The 20,704-nt window shown below is 41.5% G+C and overlaps 1 protein-coding gene across 1 annotated transcript in view; it reads left to right on the plus strand.

Annotated features, from left to right (window-relative positions):
* Positions 1-20,704, plus strand: part of LOC141060642 (dynein axonemal heavy chain 3-like) — a 2,648,786-nt gene that overhangs the window by 260,606 nt on the left and 2,367,476 nt on the right. The window contains exons 4-5 of the mRNA XM_073556958.1: positions 327-406; positions 4,925-5,042. Of these exons, the coding sequence (XP_073413059.1) occupies positions 327-406; positions 4,925-5,042 (198 nt within the window). The remainder of the gene's footprint in view (positions 1-326; positions 407-4,924; positions 5,043-20,704) is intronic.

The raw sequence follows: 20,704 nt of genomic DNA on the forward strand, positions 1-20,704 counted from the left end.
GAGGTCTACCTATGATGTAAATTACAGACGCCTCTCATCTTTTTAAGTGGTGGAACTTGCACTATTGCTGACTGACTAAATACTTTTTTGCCGCACTGTATATGAATCTGTTCAGCTTCCCTTTTTCTATAACATTTTGCCCATAGATTATTCACTAATGAAGAACCACGCTTCTTAAATGCAAAAAAACATGAAGCTGTAAAGAAAAGTAAGATTTAAAGGAGGGAGAGGAACATAATTATTAAACTTTTAATGTTAACATGTAGATGGAGTTTAATTTATTCTTCTCACATATTTACTCTAAAAATGTGTATTTTTCTTTGTAGTGATTCAATTGCCAACAATTATAGCCCTGCAGCCAGAGACGTTTCAACACATTCTGTCTACAAACTTAGCAATATCAATGGTAAGTGTGTTTTAAGATTATAAAATATACATAAGATTTATTTCCTTTTTTAAAAGTAGCTGTGATTCATTTGCAAACGTTTGGTGGCATTTTTCCTTAACTTAGAGGAGCTGTCCATTACTTTGGAGCACATTATTAATAGGTCCAGGATATTGAGAAAGGTAAAAAAATTACCTAATACCCATGATCACCTGGCTTTCTCTTCTAGAAGAGGGCATTAGATGGCCACTGCAGTCAATCGCCAGCCCCCTATTGACTGCAGAGGTTACATCACATCCAAGTACAACAGTGTTTTTTCCAACTCAGATAAAATGGGTCTTATGTAGAGATAAGTGAACATAAACATAAAAGTTCGGGGTTTGTACATGTCCGGTGTTAAACACTGAACACTGACCTCTCCCATAAACCCTTTGCATTGTTCAAAGTTCTAAGGGAGTCCGTTGCAGGGAGGGGGAGAGAGAGAGAGAGAATATTTTCCAGCTTAAAAGTTTGAGTCCCCATTATTTTCAATGGGGTTTGGGTTGTGGTTCAAGTTCTGGTACCTGAGCTGAACTTTGGAATAAAACTCAGGTCGGGTTCCAGAACCCGAGCTTTCATGGGTCCACTCTGTTAGGGTTGCTGGAATGCACCAAATAAGAAATTATAAGGAGGTGTGTTTGCTACCCGGGGTCCACTGTGCAGTGCTGGAGAAACCGCAGCTAGCACAATGGTCGAGAACGACTGCGAGAAAATGCTTAAAGTACACTGAGTTAAATGTCATTCAGTGTGCACAGAGCGCAAAGTAACAAGCTCTGTTACATCACAGAGCGGTACTATGAAGCAAAGCAAAAGGCTATAACCTGTTAGACTACACAGGAGTATAGAAAAATGCTATTTGGGGACCATATAACTTAAAATCCCAGGGAAGACTAAACTGGTGGCTGACTCTGCTCTGACACATGGTGTCCTTTAGCACACATGCCTGAGGATGCCCGGTGCAGATGCTATGTTCAAGTGGGAGTTCCCACCCTACACTGTCTGTCTAGACCAACACTTGCAGTGCTATTAGAAGCACACGTGCACACAGGGTGGTAAGGTAGCCACCAACACATCGCACACAAGATACTAGCGCACAGGTGTGCGCCATTGAGAGCTTTTTATGCCTTGCTCAAGTCCAGACAGACAGGAAATTGCCTGTGGGACAATCTGAAGCTGCCACTTCACCAGAGCTCCTGACGTCCGAGCACCAATGGGAAGGCACCATATTATGGACATGCTTAGTAGGATGAAATCTGGACTTGGGCTCCAGAGCAGAACACTGCAAATGTAAAATAGTAGTCACCACAGGCTTAGCTGGAGAACCAGCAGTAACTACTCATGCAGCACAAGCCTGGGCAAGGCACTGGGACAGAAGTCTGTGCTGTGCAGTCATTCCAGCAGCTGAGCCTGAATATGAGACCACAGCACCAGACAAGGCTTGAGATCCACCCCGTACAGCGAGGGAATCCTGGCACCTAACACACTCATCCCTAGTCTTATGCAGTTATAAAATTAGATGCAGATGCTACCTGAAACACCCTGATGGAATAGTAAGTTGGTGACTAACAGGGCACGATGCAGAGTACAGAATAGCAGCAGTAGGTTAGTACAGTTTTTACTTTTTTCAACACCCTTTCAACACTATTAATAATATGTGGTAAAATAGTTGGTAACCCATTTTAATGTAAACAAAAAGAAAATTTCAGCTCACCCCTGAGATGTAATGCCAGTCTGGCACGGAGTACGATAGCCAGTGTTCAAGAGTTTTTCACTCGAAACGCATATGACAATATTTCTTATACACACCACCCCATAGTATATGCTTTGTCATCTATGATGTCCTTTTTTGTCTTTTCTACAAGTTTTAAAAGGATTTGCCAATAAAGATTGTTGAATTTGAATTAATTGCCCGGTGTGTGGAGCTGGATCCACTTCCATTTCCTCATTAACCCATTTTAATGCACATGTTTTAGATTAAATATCATTTTTCTACAGTTTAGTTTAATTAAAAATTGCTTTAGAGTTCTGTACTTAAGTTTAAATTGCTGGGTACAGAATGCGTTAACTTAGAATCCTTCTCTCTTCTCAAAGTTCGGCTTCTAGCTTCATCTTTTTTTCCTAAACTTTAATAAGCTGATATATGACCTCAGCTAACTTTGATGCGTTTTTAAAATATAATACAGGAGCTATTAATAAGAAATAAGTGCTATAAACCCAGTCATCACAACAGGCTCATTGATGGATTCTCAGTTAACTAATTCTGCAGCTGGCAGTATAAAGTGAATCCAGTAAAAACTAGACCCTTGAAAATACTTAATTAAACACTAGGTATGACCTAAAATGCATATATTTAATTAAACAAATTTCCACAAAAGGCATTTATATCTATGTGTATATATAGGTATATGTAAGTTACAGTGTGTGTAGCAAACAATACAAGACGTGGGGCTTTTTCAGTTTAACTATATTGAACAAGAGGAATACAGTACACTGATAAAAATAGAAAGCATTTGCAAATATTTAATAGCTTTATTATTAAAAGCTATTAGTTATTAGTTTATGCAGTGAAGATTGATTACCATTTAACATATTTAGTTTATTATGGTATATTTGCATTGTGTAGAGCTCTTGTGAGTTAGAATTCTTATATTAGTTGACTATTGCATCAAAAAATTATGATATAACTGCCAAGACATTTTAAAGTCAAGTATTGTTTAATTTTAACTGCAGTCTTTTTGTTGACTTATAGACAGTAAGTTAAGTTGAAAGTCCAAAAATCTCTTCGCTTTCTTGCCTGCGCTAATTTCTTATCACTTGCTTCCTAAAAGATAGCCTTTTATATTTTTATCTCCTTTAAAGTTGTTTAATAGAAGTAGGATCCTGAGTGTTAAAGTGAATCTGTCAATAGAATCAACCCTCCTAAAGGCCCCGTTACACTAAACAATGCACCAGCGATCCCGACAACGATACGACCAGGATCACTGGTGCATCACTACATGATCGCTGGTGAGCTGCCAAACAGGCAGCTTCACCAGCGATCAGCACCAGCGAGGACGCTGGTCTCTAAGGTAAATATCAGGTTACTAAGCGTCACGCGTCACTTAGTTACCCGATGTGTTCCTTAGAAACCTGCATGCTCGCACGGGGAGCTGCCAGCATGCAGGTTATTAAGGTACACATCGGGTAACTAAGTGACGTGCGCCGCTTAGTAACCCGATATTTACCTTAGAGACCAGCTCCCAGCGCCTGCTTACAGCACTGGGAGCCTCGCTGATCGGTGGCTCCCACTGCCACATGCAGCGATGCATGCTGGCCAGTGGGAGACCAGCGATCAAAAAATGGCCATGCACGATAGTGCACGATCAGCGATACCCAGCGGGGGGGCCAGTCGCTGATCCCCATCACGCACAGCGATCTCGCTGGCGAGATCGCTGTGGCATCACAAAATCAGCGATCTCGCTAGCGAGATTGCTGCGTGTGACGGGGCCTTAAGCCATCTACACGGGCACATAGATCACAGAAAGCTGAATAATGTGACAACTTTATATCTGATGTCGTATTCCAGAGAAATCTGTTTCTTTTTATGTAAATGGGCTGTTAAGTTCCATACTGATCTACGTGAAAATCTATCGATTATTTTAAATGAAAGGGGGCATTACCAGTGTGAGACATGTAGATCATGAGAGCAGACTGTCAGTCATTACAAGGCTCACACTGTTAATGTACCTTCAATTTACAATATGCTCTTGAGGCACATTTTTAAGTAGATATGTGCCCAGCCCATAGATCTTAACCGATAATTTATATTTTAAGAAAAAAATTAATTTTTCTAGAATAAGACATCAAATTGCAGATACCAAGATATCATTTCATCTCTATGATCTGTGTGTTTAAATACACGGAAAGATGGTATGAAATGAGTTAAAGGGTTTTGTTAACACTATGGCTCTGATTCATCAAATGTTTTACTCTAGAAAACTAGCATAAAAAGGGAAAGAAGAGGCATGCGATGACTGATGATGCCCTGCACTATGGAGAAGGGGAAGGGAACCTTACTAAGTATTTAAAGTTCAACAGGTCACACAGGCAATGAACACTAGGAGCCTGATGACATACCGTAACTGAATTTGAGACTGCTTTACTCAGAAATCTCACCTACAGACAAAATATTAGTAATTAACTTGACTACATTGAAACTGTTCACACACACAATTTTTACAGAACATTTCAGAAAACCACTTTAATCACATTATAGTCAAAAGTTATGTAAATGTACCTGCATTTTGATTCATTGGCACTTGTTTCAGTTTTCAAGATCTCTGATTGTGAATGACTGTAGAAAATTATCCTCATCAGCTTTATTCAATGTAGAGTAAAAGAGGAGCTACATGCCAGAAATTATACTGAATTTATAGAACTAATGGAGAATTGCCACTTTTGCAATAGTAATGTGCCCCCTTTATGTAAGGTGATCTGATAAAATGATGTGCTACCTTTTAGAACATTCAGAGCTGTGCAGACAAGAAAATCCAACTGGATTGCTATGTCACAAACCTCCTTATCAGGATCTCCGGATTGTCAAGAAAAAGAATGCACTGCATAAAATGAGCAAGAGAAAGTAAGTATTATCTAGTTGTCGTGTTTTTAAAGCTATCCAGTGAATTCAATGAAAGATGATTCCTAAGTTACTGCTTTCAAATGTCATGTAACCTTATTTCCAATGCCTAGTGAAAAGAAAATTATATTGTACATACTTTAACCACAAGGTAGATAAATCATGGTTACAAATGAAAAGTGGCACGGCTTGAACTCCTTAGAGTAAAAGATGGCATTTAACAAATACAGTATGCAGGAAAGATAAAGAATTTTTTTTAAAAATTCGAGTTTGACAGGTTTGTATAATCGATTCATTAGAAATTGCAATTCTGCAAAGCCTTCAATTGCCCTGAAATATGTGTAATACTCAGAGGTCTCCTAGGACTGTAGCCAATCTGTTTCAAGCTGTTTAACACAAACAGACTTACAAATGTCAAACTGATCAAACCGTAGAAACAGTTGGTAATCGGTAGCTACCAACAGACTATGTAATAACACAGTGAACAGCAAATTTTTCTTATTTTTTGCAAAATTTTGACTCAAACTAATGGTGTCACAATGACAGGTATCATTCTCCTGGTCTGTGTTTGGTAATATTACTGCCAAGATAGTTTGGGCCAGTGATGACGGTGGTGCTTTTGTTACTGTTAATTGCTGCCATTTTTTAGTTGTGGTATGTGTTTTTTTCTTTTACACAACAATGTCCATTGCCATTTTTTCTTTTTCCATACATTTTGTACAACACTATAGTTAACATCTGACATTCTTTTACATACCCAATTATTTTACTTGTACAGTTAAGTGGATACATATTTAAACATCTTATTTTTCTATTTTTTTTCACAAAATTCAACCCTTTTTGCAAAATAATGTGAAATTAATAAGTTACTACATGTCCTAAAGCCCAGATAAGGCACTGTATTGGTGTAGTGTGTTCACATGTATAATTTCACTTGTAAAATAGGTGTGCAAAAAAGAAATTGCCACATACACATTGTGAGGATGACAGTCATGGATAAATGTCTTTATTTAGGAGAAATTTTGTTTCTGTATTTATAGAAAAAAACTATTATTCCTACATTCACAAGGAATGCAAATCCTCACTACGATCCCTTGTGACTAGCAAGCACACCACCCCTGACTAATAATTATTTTAGAAATGTTTAGGGGGCACAAAAAGTATTGTACTGCCTTGCTGCTGCTTTCTATGACATTATGAAAAAAAAGAATAAACTGTAATTGTAATTCAAACATGCAGAACAAATGACAGCTACAACATACAACTAATTAATCACACTGAGATAGTCAATGCTGCTGGCACTTCTCCTATCCCTTTCCCTATCAATTGAATATTTGTATTATTCATGGATACTACACAAAATTTTTCACTGCTCCAGTTGTACAGCACATTACTGTCTGGAATATTTGTATAATGTTTCGGGCTTTTTCTTCCTATCTCCGTTGCTGAGCTGTGAGATCTATTATTCTCGTGTTATCCTGAATCCCCAAAAATGGCTGCAGCACTGCTTGGCTACCCTGTTATGAAGGCATTGATAGTCTTTCTTTATTGGCTGTGCTTTATCATGTGATGCGATAGCTGCAAAACATTATGCGGAAGTCTGTCAACATTTCTTTCTAGTGTGACTGATTAAATCCTCTACGATGTGTGAAAAGATATCCAAGACTAATAAAGTCCAGCTCAGTACTGGACACATACAATATTCGAACAATGGCATCCTTGTTTTAGGAGTGTTATATTTTCACATACTAATTATTACTTTATGCCCATGATATTACTATATGTCCATGATACTTTGCGTCCATCCATGTCTATGTTGAATCCCCAAGTTTTGTTGTGTGGATTCACATTTTAATTATTTTTGTTTGTTTTTTTATCATTTTTAAATATGTTTTATATCCTTGTTGTTTAAATAAAATCCACATATATTTTTCGATATATATTTTTTATTGGGTCCATGCTTCTTCTTTGCTAAATATAATTTTTAAATAGTTTGACTGGCATTTATTTTGCAAATGCTACTGTTTAAATAGTAGTCATATTTTCCCTTTTTTAAATTTTTTTTTTTTAAAATTCAATTTCTTATTACAGTTTTAAACAATAAAAGGAATAAGATGCTCAATTTCTACCTATGGCTACTTCAACATAATGTTTTTCTACATATAGTAAACAGAGTGAGCTTCAGTTATATTTAATGGCATACAGCGTATTTAGGGTTGGTCTTTCCATTTTGCACATGATGTTAAAATTAGTCGCCATTTGTAGGCTCTTTGAAGTTATATATATTCCATGTAAACGTGGATATAATCTGCGCTGCTGAATGATTGGAGATCCAGACGTATTTTCATAAAGAAGTGTGGTTTATTCAACGCGTTTCAGAGTTCTAAGACTCCATCATCAGGAAGTATCACGAACATCTTTTGTTTTTGGTACTTCCTGATGAAGGAGTCTTAGAACTCTGAAACGCGTTGAATAACCACACTTCTTTATGAAAATACGTCTGGATCTCCAATCATTCGGCAGCTTAGATTATATCCACGCTTTTCTATTTTGTTCCTATAGTTTGGTTGCTTGTGGACCTGTGGATCTGCTGCAGCAGATAATTCTGCATGCTATAATGATAGCTCAGTCTCCTGAGTACAATCCAATTGTATTAACCAATTTTTTTAGTGAACAGTCAAGAGAATCCTATTCAAATGATATTGTTGGCTGGTCAAATGTATAAAGACAGTATCAGACTATGTACCCACACATGCAGAAAACTCCTGACTAAAAACCAGACTCCTTCCCAGGAAACGTGCATTTTTTTCCGCGTTTTTTGCGCGATTTTTGTGCGATTTTTGTGCGTTTATGCGTTTTTTTTCCAGAGCATCCCCAGTCTCATAGAATATAGTTAGAAATGCGGATTTTTCCACTAAATTAATGAGCATGCTGCGTCTTTTTATCGCGATGCGTTTTTTCATGGAAAAAAAACCATCAATATGCACAAAAAGTGCAGAATTCATTAAAATGAATGGGATGCTTCTTGTAAGCGTTTTGTAAGCATTTTTTGCTGGTAAAAACGCTTAAATGCAAAGAAAACTCTTACGTGTGCACACACCCTCAGGCTTTCTATCACACATAGGGGAAGATTTTCTATTTAATACTTATGCAGTAAACTTAGACAGTATTTAAGAGCACTGTGATAAAACACTCCGGGATCGCCTTTGCTGGGGTCAAAGGTCACGTGCCTTCAGCATGAAACTCAGGCGCAGAGCGGGGATTCGTGTATAACTGACCCTGGGTCAGGTTTATTAACGGTGAAAGCAATGCAAAAGGAAATAAAACATAAAACAAATCCTTGCCTGTCCGGCACTAACTAAACAATGGACCACCTAACTACCAACTGGCGGGCTTCTCCCGTCCAGCCAAACCAAAGTTGCAGTGGGCACTGCTTCCACTCACGTGTGTGTCTCTCATACAGACAGGCTCTCTGTGTTCCCAGGCTGAGACACTCACACAACCACCTTGCATCCTTATATATCCACCTCCCATTATCCATTAGTAAGCAGGTGCGATACTGACCAGACTAGGCCACATAGGAGAGGAATCTGGGCGAGATATACCTGCCCTCATCCACTATTCCCACTTGATTCTCACATATCCCCCCCTTCTGCTCAGACCACTCTGGTCGAGCAATGACACCCGCCAAACAGTGCACTCGGGACAGGGCATCTGCATTCCCCATCTGTACCCCTGGGCGGTGCTCCACCGTAAAAGTGTAGGCCTGCAGGGCAAGGAACCACCGGGTCACCCGGCTATTCCGTTCCTTGTTCAAGTGCATCCACTTGAGAGGGGCATGGTCAGTGATCAGCCTGAACTTTCGGCCCACCAGGTAATATTTGAGGGCCTCTAGAGCCCACTTAATGGCGAGGCACTCTTTTTCTACGACTGCATACCTTTGCTCGTGTTTATTCAGCTTCCTGCTGAGATAGAGGACTGGGTGTTCCACTCCGTCCCTCACTTGTGAGAGTACGGCCCTGATACCAGTATCAGAGGCATCCGTTTGTACCACAAACTCGCTGCGGAAGTCTGGAGTCACCAGTACGGGCTGAGAGCAAAGTGCCCGTTTTAGGCTATGGAAGGCTTCTTCAGCCGCTAAACTCCATTTAATCATGACGGAGTCTTTCCCTTTTGTAAGATCCATCAGGGGGGTAGCGATGGCTGCAAAATTGGGTATGAACCGGCGATAATAACCGGCGATCCCCAGGAAGGCTTGCACCTGCTTCTTGTTGACAGGTTGTGGCCAGTCCTGAACCGCCTGAATCTTATCAACTTGGGGTTTAACAACACCCCTCCCAATTACATACCCCAAATACCGGGCTTCTTCTAGCCCGATGTGACATTTCTTGGGGTTCGCGGTTAGACCTGCCTCCCACAGGTCGTCAATCACAGCTTGTACTTTCTGGAGATGAGTCTCCCAGTCTAAGCTGTAAATGACAATGTCGTCCAAATAGGCCGAAGCGTACCGCCTATGTGGCCTCAGGACTCGATCCATCAGTCTCTGGAAGGTCGCTGGTGCTCCGTGCAGTCCAAACGGCATATACACATACTGAAATAGACCTTCTGGGGTAGCAAATGCCGTCTTTTCTCTGGCAGACTCCGCCAGAGGGATCTGCCAATACCCCTTTGTTAGGTCTAGGGTCGTAATATACCGGGCTTTTCCTAACCGATCTATTAACTCATCGACCCGGGGCATAGGGTAGGCATCACATTTTGAGACCGCATTCAGTTTCCTGAAGTCATTGCAGAACCGGATGGTGCCGTCCGGTTTAGGAATTAGCACAATCGGGCTGGACCACGCACTGTGCGATTCCTCAATGACTCCTAACTCTAACATTGCCTTCACTTCTCGGGAAACGGCTTCACGGCGCGCTTCCGGGATTCGGTAGGGCTTTACGTGAACTGTGACACCAGGTTCCGTTACGATGTCATGTTTCATTAGCATAGTCTGCCCGGGTTTTTCTGAGAAAAACTTTTGGTTGTGAAGTAGAAACTGCCTGACTTCCGTCTTTTGCCGCTCCGAGAGAGTCTCTGCAACCCGTACCTCTGGTACGGTATGCGAGCAGACAGGACGGGCCAGCTCCGCTGACAAGGCAGACCGATCCTTCCAGGGCTTTATCAGATTTACATGATAAATCTGTTCAGGTTTCCGTTTACCTGCCTGGTATACTTTGTAGTTTACTTCACCAACTCTTTCCTTGATCTCAAAGGGGCCCTGCCACTTTGCCAGGAACTTACTGTCCACCGTGGGGACCAGGATCAACACCCTATCTCCGGGTGCAAACGTACGGATCTTGGCTCCCCTATCATAGATTCTTTTTTGGGCTCATTGAGCCTGTATCATGTGTTCTTTGACGATAGGCATCACAGCCGCAATACGGTCCTGCATTTGTGTGACGTGATCTATCACTGTTTTAAATGGAGTGACCTGACCCTCCCAGGTTTCTTTTGCAACGTCTAACAGTCCGCGAGGACGTCGGGCGTACAATAACTCGAAAGGCGAGAATCCCGTGGAAGACTGGGGTACTTCCCTGATGGCAAAAAGCAAATACGGAAGTAAATAGTCCCAGTTCTTCCCATCCTTGTCTATCACCTTTCTCAGCATCTGCTTCAGAGTTTTATTGAACCGTTCGACCAACCCGTCTGTTTGAGGGTGATACACGGATGTGCGTAACGGTTCGATTTGTAACAATCGGCAGAGCTCCTTCATTATCCTGGACATAAAGGGGGTCCCCTGGTCAGTGAGTATCTGTTTTGGTATACCGACCCGACTAAACACATGCACCAGCTCCTTGGCAATCGTCTTGGTGGCCGTGTTACGCAAAGGGATGGCCTCCGGGTAACGAGTGGCATAATCCAAGATGACCAGGATATGTTGGTGTCCACGTGCAGACCGTGGAAGGGGCCCAACTAAATCCATCCCAATCCTCTCAAACGGGACTTCAATAATAGGTAGGGGTACCAGAGGGCTACAGAACCGGGGCTTAGGTGCAGAGGCTTGGCAGTCAGGACAAGACTCGCAATATACACGAATATCATGATGCATGCCTGGCCAAACAAAACAGTGTAATATCCTTTCGGTGGTTTTCTGGACTCCCAGGTGACCTCCCATCACATGTCCGTGGGCCAGGTCCAGCACCTGCCGCCGGTAGGGTTTTGGCACGACTAATAGTTGCACCGTATCTTCCCCCTTTTTCTCTATCTGATAGAGTAAATCATTCTCCAGAACCATGTAAGGATATGCCAGCCTAGAGCCAGGTTCTACGGGTACCCCATTTATCACTTTTACATTTGTCCTAGCCTGAGAAAGGGTAGGATCCTTTATTTGCTCGCTTTGGAAGTCATCTTTCTGAACTTCTAAATCCGGCAAACGGGGAGGTGGACGGCTGTCAGCCTCCTCCTCTTCCCCGGTCTCCTCATTATCACCCGCCATGACTGAAAACGGGAACTGCAGGTCATTTCCCGCAGACTCTTCCCCCGAGTCTTCCAGGGAGACCTCTTCCAGGGGTTCGGGACCCACACGCTCCCTGGGAGAAGAATCATGTACACTATTACCCGAGGGCATCAACTGATTCTCCCACAATTGCCAGAAGTGGGGAAAATCCCGGCCCAGGATAACATCATGCAATAACGCCGGGACGAGTCCCACTTTATGTTGCACAGACCCATAGGAAGTTGTAATGCATATGACTGTGGTGAGGTACGAACAGGTGTCTCCATGCACACACGTTACAGAGAATTTGTCTGATGGCCCAGTTGGGGCTGGCACCAGACTGGCCTTCACCAGAGTCACCACACTTCCCGAGTCTAACAATGCCACCACATTTTTGCCATCAACAGTTAAATCACACAAGTGTTTTTCCACATCCTTTTGACCGGCATTCACACTCACTACCCGTGCAACCATAGACATGCGGTTTTTAGAGTCTGTGACGTCGCACTGCATGCGTTCAGTAGTGACCGGACAGTTCGCAGCAATATGTCCCATCTCTTGGCAGCGGAAACACCTAACGGGCCCCTTGCTTAGACCATAGTTCGTTACTCTCGGCCTCGCAGTGCGGGCAGTCCCGTTTTCCTCCCCCACTGTCTTAGGGATTTTTCCATCTCCCCTACTCCCTGGAACAGTCTTACCGGTTCCACGTGGAGACGATGAAGAACGAGGTGGGGTAGCGTCGTCTCGGAGTCCTTCCGCCACGGAGTAACGTTCAACCAGATCCACCAGTTGATCTGCCGTCGTAGGATTTCCATGGCTTACCCACTTCCTCAGGGCTGGCGGTAGAGCTCTCAGGTACTTGTCCAGGACGACTCTCTGGATTATCTCTGGCGCTGTCAACACCTCGGGTTGTAGCCACTTCTTCGTCACGTGGATCAGGTCGAACATCTGTGACCGCGGTGGTTTATCCGGCTGATAAGTCCATTGATGCACTCTCTGTGCACAGACAGCGGTCGTCACTCCCAGCCGGGCCAAGATCTCGGCTTTCAGTTTGTCAAAGTCCTGCGCGGCTTCAGGCTCTAAGTCATAATAAGCCTTTTGGGCCTTGCCGGAAAGAAACGGGGCAATCAGGCCGGCCCATCGTGCCTTCGGCCATTTTTCTCTCACCGCCGTCCGTTCAAACGTGGTCAGGTATGCCTCGACGTCATCTTCGGTCGTCATTTTCTGCCAGTACCGACTCACGTGAATCACTCTCGACTCGGCTTCCAGGTTAAGCTCAGGTAAGCTTGCCAAGCGCTGCGCCACCTGCTGGAGAAGCGAACGATCGGTAGCTGTCATGTCCACCAACTCCTTCAGCTGGGCCATCATCACCCGATTAGCTTCTTGCTGGACGGCGGTGGACTGTACCAGTGCTTTCACCACGTCCTCCATGCTCATGCTTGCAACGTGATGCCCGCGTTCTCCACCACAATGTGATAAAACACTCCGGGATCGCCTTTGCTGGGGTCAAAGGTCACGTGCCTTCAGCATGAAACTCAGGCGCAGAGCGGGGATTCGTGTATAACTGACCCTGGGTCAGGTTTATTAACAGTGAAAGCAATGCAAAAGGAAATAAAACATAAAACAAATCCTTGCCTTTCCGGCACTAACTAAACAATGGACCACCTAACTACCAACTGGCGGGCTTCTCCCATCCAGCCAAACCAAAGTTGCAGTGGGCACTGCTTCCACTCACGTGTGTGTCTCTCATACAGACAGGCTCTCTGTGTTCCCAGGCTGAGACACTCACACAACCACCTTGCATCCTTATATATCCACCTCCCATTATCCATTAGTAAGCAGGTGCGATACTGACCAGACTAGGCCACATAGGAGAGGAATCTGGGCGAGATATACCTGCCCTCATCCACTATTCCCACTTGACTCTCCCAAGCACCAAATTTATCACAAGAGCTCATACTGGATAATAATTCTGGTGCATTCTTTACACCTTTGTATAACTTTAGACCACATATTGATTCTTCTGTAGGGATGAGCAAATCCATAGAAGTTTGGGTTCGTTGAGTTTGACCGAACTTTAGTCCAAAGTTCAGTTCGGGTATCAGAACTGTACCCAAATTTGAAGCAGAATAAGAACCCCATAGAAATGAATAGATACACAAACATTGAAGCTGGAAAATCTCTCTCTCCTCCATGAACTCCTTAACTGTAAAACGTCCATGTTGGGAGTTCAGCAGCGGGTACTGGGTGTACGGTATAAACCCAGAAAAACTTTACAGCTTGGGTTCGCTCATCTCTATTCTTAAGTTTATCTCATTATACATATACCATTCACATTTTGGTGGATGCTGTCTCACTTTAGACCATATCCTATTACTGCTAACAAGTTTTTTTGTTTTTTTCATATTTCTAAAACTTTTTTTTTCTAATTTACACTTTATTATTACCCATAATATCCTATTGTAGAATGTAAAACAAATCATGGTCTCCTTTGAAGCCCAGCTTGTGGAGGACCAGGAGCACCAATACTCATGGAGGGGCAAGTAACTGGGTGTCCAAACGGATGCTTGGACCACATCGTATGGCTGAAATGTCTTTCTTAGTGTTTGACACTGGCATTTAAAGTGGTTAGCAAGAGCTATCTCTGATGTCTGCTGATAGAGACTCAGCCAGCATTTGCCCTCTGAGGAGAAGGCTCAGCACCTGGGTCCCGCTACTACTTACGCTGACCCTTTCCATGTTGCATGTGACCATCAAATTGCATGAAGGGTTTAAGTACCTACTTATTTATAAAAACAATATATATAAAAAGCTCTGTAAAGTATAGATATACTTTAAAGTAAATTCAGGCCTAAAAATATGGTAGTAAAATAGTTGCAAATATCCCCCTAACTTGGTTAAAAATGGTATGAGTGAGATAGTTAATATGACCCTTAGATAGTTAGATCACCTATCCACATATTCCTTTATGCTCTTCTGTGTTCTTACTCTTTTGGCTTTTTATAAAGACAGGAAAAAGAAACATCAGTGGGAGTTGGGACACCAGAGAGAAGTATTTATTCATTGAAACAAGAATGTAATAATCCACACAGTATCCTATTGTGTAGTTTCAAATCTTACTTCTTCAAATTTTATTATAGGTTTTGACATTTTTCTAATCAGTATTCCTAGTGATCAATACAGGATCAGTCAATAACTCCTTCAACATTGAAATTAAAGATATTGAATTAAACAGCATGTCATGTTATACAAAGATTGAAGTTTCTTGCTCATACAGAATAATAATATAAATTCCAATTACTCATAGAGTTACCAACAATGTAGAAACTGTAAGTTTGTTTTTCACTGTAACTTTTCAAGCTTTTTTTTTTATACTATTTTACACTATTCTATATGACACCACCCTCCACATTTATGCATTACTGTTTGGGAAGATGAATGGCTATGGCAGGCATCAGACTCTTTTCAGAATTAGCTTTAGATGAGAATGGATCAGTCTTTGGCCCTTTGGGGGGTGGCTGGCATATCACTCACTCTTGGTGCTTTGGGAAGTGAGAGTCAAAACCACTTACCCTGTGATGGGGCAATGAATGAATTCCTCTGAGGTGGTTTGTTTTACTTCTGCTATTTTTTTTCACAACAGTTTAAAAGGTGAGGTCATACCTCTTCAATCCCCTTTAATTTAAACAGAAATACACAGCTTCCCTTAGTATTTCTTATGCAAAGAAGCACAGGTCAGCTACTGGTCAATCAAAATTGTTCAACCCCCCAGCAAAGAGCAACATGTAGCCACAACCATGCTTCACTGTTGGTAGGCTGTTCTTTTCTGTGAATGCTTAATTCCATCTCCTCTAAACAAACCATTGATCCATTGACCTAAAAAGGTCTCATTTTTGTTTCATCATTACACAGAACAGAATCCTAAAACATTTGCAGCTTATTTATATGGTTTTGCACATATCAGAGCCAATTATTTTTATGCTTGTGGTTCAGTAGAAGTGTGCATCTTGGAGTTTGCACATGAAAACCTTGAGCATTTGATATGCACTTTACTGTGCTGCCACCAAATCTTGCTGTAGGAATTTTACTTAGGTGTTTTGCTATAACTTTGAACTTGCAATCTACGTCATTGGTTGAAAGTTTGTGAGACCTTCAAAATGTTTCATATATGTCTGCAAATTTGACTAAAAACTACATCAGATTTCATACAAGTGTGAAAAAACATAAAGATAACTTAATCAAGCAAAGAACCAAAATATTTGACATTGTCATTTTTTTATTGAGCAAAATAATTCAATATCACTTATTTATGAGTGTCAAAAGTATGTGAACCTTTGTTTTCAGTAATTGTTGTGACTCGCTTGTGCAATTATAGCTGCATCTACTGTAAACAGTTATGTTGATTGTTGCTTAACCCCTTCAAGATGGAGCCCTTTTTTGGTTTTGCATTTCTGTTTTTCGTTCCCCTAACTTTTTTTATTTTTCCGTCAATATGGCCATGAGATGGCTTAATTTTTGCGGGACAAGTTGTACTTTGAACAACACCATTTGTTTTTACCATGTCGTGTACTCGAAAATGGGAAAAAGATTCTAAGTGCGGTGAAATTGCAAAAAAGTGCAATCCCACACTTGTTTTTGCTTGGCTTTCTTGCTATGTTCACTAAATGCTAAAACTGATCTGCCATTATGATTCTCCTGGGTCATTACGAGTTCATAGACACCAAACATGTCTAGGTTATCTTTTATCTCAGTTGTGAAAAAAAATTTCAAAGTTTGCTAAAAAAAAAAAAAATTGTGCCAATTTACAATACCCATAGCGTCTCCATTTTTCGTGATGTCGGGTTGGGTGAGGGCTTGTTTTTTGCAAGACGAGCTGACATTTTTAATGATACCAGTTTTCTGCAGATATGTTCTTTTGATTGTCCGTCACGGCATTTTAATGCAATTCGCGGCGACCAAAAAAACATAATTCTGGCGCTTTGATTTTTTTTCTCGCTACGCCGTTTAGTGATCAGGTTAATCTTTTTTTATTGACAGATTGGGCGATTCTGAATGTGGCAATACCAAATATGTGTAGGTTTGATTTTTTTTATTTTATTTTGATTGGAGCGAAAGGGGGGTGATTTGAACTTTTATGTTTTTTTATTTTTTTATATTTTTAAACACTTTTTCTTTACTTTTTTCTTTCACATTTTCTTTTTTTTTTCTTTCACTTTGTCTTTACTTTTGGCATGCTTTAAGCTGCCACAACTGGATCACCTCTGTTACATAGAGGTGATACATAGATCACCTCTATGTAATAGAATAACAGCATTGCTATGAGCGCTGACTACAGGGTGGTGCTCATAGCAATTTGCCATCAACAACCATAGATGTCTCGAGGAGAACTCTGGTTGTCATGGCAGTGCACTGATGACCCCCAATCATGTGACGGGATCGTCAGTGCGCGAATTCCGGCCGCGTGGCCAGAAGCTCTATTTAAAGCCCGCAGTCAGAGTTTGATAGTGGGATTTAACTGGTTAATAGGCATGAGTGGATCGCAATTCCACTCGCGCCCATTGCGGGCACATGTCAGCTGTTCAAAACAGCTGACATGTCCCGACTTTAATGTGGGCTCAGCGCCGGAGCCCACATCAAAGGGGGAGACACGACATGCACCGTACTAGTGCGACACATGTCATGAAAGGGTTAAATATCCATATAGGCTTTGTGGAATTTTAGTCCTTTTTTCCTACAAAACAGTTTCTACTTTGTTATATTGGTGAGTTTTCTCCCATGAATTGCTCGCTTCAGGTCACAACATTTTAATAAAGTTAAGAGGTTGTCCACTACATTAGTATCGATGACCTATTCTTAGGATAAGTCACCAATGTCTGATCAGTTGGGTCAGACACCTGGCACCCCTGCCGATCAACTGTTATCAGTGTCAGTGGCGACTGCTGGCCACAAATACACACTTGCAAGCTAGCTGATTTCTGATAGTGGCTGAGGCAGGGAACAGCCGCCTACTTGAGGCTGTTACCCCACCTCCAGCAACCGCTAATCAGAGGGAGTGCCTCGTGCTGACCGATCAGACATTGATGATCTATCTTTATAGGTCATCAATACTAAAGTAATGGACAACCTCTTTAAGATCAGGACTTTCAATTAGTCATTCCATAGCCTATAAATTATAGTTCTTTAACCCTTCTTTTGTATAAAGATCTTAGCGCTTAGTTTGTTGTTGTTGATATTCAGCTCATAAACAGATGCATTGACATATTTCTTTACGATTTGCTGATAACATACACTGATGGTATGAGATTTTTATGCTGAAATGCAGTGTTTTTTCTTTCTTAAGGCAAAATGCTTCTCATTTAATCCTAAAACTCTATTTTTGTCTACTCTATACACAAAATCTTGTTTCAATTGCCTTCAGTCTTGTACAGGTGATATTTAGCAAACTGCAGGATAGTAACAATTTCCTTTTTGGAGAATGTTGACTGTTGCTTAGTGTCCTACTGATGGTGGACTAATGAACATTAACATTGGATAATGTGAGAGAGGTCTTTAACCCCTTCACCCCCAAGGGTGGTTTGCACGTTCATGACCGGGCCAATTTTTACAATTCTGACCACTGTACCTTTATGAGGTCATAACTCTGGAACGCTTCCATGGATCCCGGTGATTCTGACATTGTTTTCTTGCGACATATTGTACTTCTTGTTAGTCGTAAAATTTCATTCAAATAACTTGCGTTTATTTGTGAGAAAAACGGAAATTTGGCAAAAATTTTGAAAATTTTGCAATTTTCCAACTTTGAATTTTTATGCCCTTAAATCACAGAGATACGGCACACAAAAAACTTGATAACTAACATTTCCCACATGTTTACTTTACATCAGCACAATTTTGGAACCAAAGTTTTTTTTTGTTAGGAAGTTATAAGGGTTAAAAGTTGACCAGCGATTTCTCATTTTTACAACACCATTTTATTTTTAGGACCACATCACATTTGAAGCCACTTTGAGGGGTCTATATGATAGAAAATACCCAAAAGTGACACCATTCTAAAAACTGCACCCCTTAAGGTGCTCAAAACCACATTCAAGAAGTTTATTAACCCTTTAGGTGCGTCACAGGAATTTTTTTGAATATTTAAAAAAAAATGAACATCAACAACTTTTTTTCATAAAAAAAATAATTCAGGTTCAATTTTTTTTATTTTACCAAGGGTAACAGGAGAAATTGGACTGCAAAAGTTATTGTGCAATTTGTCCTGAGTACGCAGATACCTGATATGTGGGGGGGAACGACTGTTTCGGCGCATGGCAGAGCTCAGAATGGAAGGAGCGCCGTTTGACTTTTTCAATGCAAAATTGGCTGGAATTCAGATTGGACGCCATGTCACGTTTGGAGAGTCCCTGATGTACCTAAACAGTGGAAACCCCCTACAAGTGACCCCATTTTGGAAACTAGACCCCCCAAGGAACTTATCTAGATATGTGGTGAGAACTTTGAACCCACAAGGGCTTTACAAAAGTTTATAACGTACAGCGGTACAATTAAAAAATCATATTTTTTCCACAAAAATGATCTTTTCACCCCAATTTTTATTTTCCCAAGGGTAACAGGACCCTAAAAGTTATTGTGCAATTTGTCCTGAGTACGCTGATACCCCACATGTGGGGGTAAACCACTATTTGGGCGCATGGCAGAGCTCGGAAGGGAAGCAGCGCCATTTGACGTTTTTGGCTGGAATTGAGATCGGACACCATGTCGCGTTTGGAAAACCCCTGATGTACCAAAACAGTGGAAACCCCCCACAAATGACACCATTTTGGAAACTAGACCCCCTAAGGAACTTATCTAGATGTGTGGTGACAACTTTGAACCCCCATGGGCTTCACAGAAGTTTATAACATAAAGCCATACAATTAAAAAATCATATTTTTTCCACAAAAATGATCTTTTCACCCTCAATTCTTATTTTTCCAAGGGTAACAGGACCCTAAAAGTTATTGTGCAATTTGTCCTGAGTACGCTGATACCCCACATGTGGGGGTAAACCACTATTTGGGCGCATGGCAGAGCTCGGAAGGGAAGCAGCGCCATTTGACGTTTTTGGCTGGAATTGAGATCGGACACCATGTCGCGTTTGGAAAACCCCTGATGTACCAAAACAGTGGAAACCCCCCACAAATGACACCATTTTGGAAACTAGACCCCCTAAGGAACTTATCTAGATGTGTGGTGAGCACTTTGACCCCCCCAGTGCTTCACAGAAGTTTATAACGCCCGGACGTGAAAATAAAAAATTCGTATTTTTTCCACAAACATGATCTTTTAGTCACCATTTTTTTATTTTCCCAAGGGTACCAGGAGAAATTGGACCCCAAAAGTTGTTGTCCAATTTGTCCTGAGTATGCTGATACCCCATATGTGGGAGAAAACTACTGTATGGGCACACGTCGGGGCTCGGAAGGGAAGTAGTGACGTTTTGGAATGCAGACTTTGATGGAATGGTCTGCGGGTGTCATGTTGCCTTTGGAGAGCCCCTAATGTACCTAAACAGTGGAAACCCCCCACAAATGTCACCATTTTGTAAACTAGACCCCCCAAGGAACTTATCTAGATGTGTGGTGAGCACTTTGAACCCCCCAGTGCTTCACAGAAGTTTATAACGCCCGGGCGTGAAAATAAAAAATTCGTATTTTTTCCACAAACATGATCTTTTAGTCACCATTTTTTTATTTTCCCAAGGGTACCAGGAGAAATTGGACCTTAAAAGTTGTTGTCCAATTTGTCCTGAGTATGCTGATACCCCATATGTGGGAGAAAACTACTGTATGGGCACACGTCGGGGCTCGGAAGGGAAGTAGTGACGTTTTGGAATGCAGACTTTGATGGAATGGTCTGCGGGTGTCATGTTGCCTTTGGAGAGCCCCTAATGTACCTAAACAGTGGAAACCCCCCACAAATGTCACCATTTTGTAAACTAGACCCCCCAAGGAACTTATATAGATGTGTGGTGAGCACTTTGAACCCCCCAGTGCTTCACAGAAGTTTATAACGCCCGGGCGTGAAAATAAAAAATTCGTATTTTTTCCACAAACATGATCTTTTAGTCACCATTTTTTTATTTTCCCAAGGGTACCAGGAGAAATTGGACCTTAAAAGTTGTTGTCCAATTTGTCCTGAGTATGCTGAT

The sequence above is a fragment of the Dendrobates tinctorius genome, unplaced genomic scaffold (assembly GCF_039654945.1).
Source record: "Dendrobates tinctorius isolate UK_male_01 unplaced genomic scaffold, ASM3965494v1 ptg000241l, whole genome shotgun sequence".
Taxonomy (NCBI): Eukaryota; Metazoa; Chordata; class Amphibia; order Anura; family Dendrobatidae; genus Dendrobates; species Dendrobates tinctorius.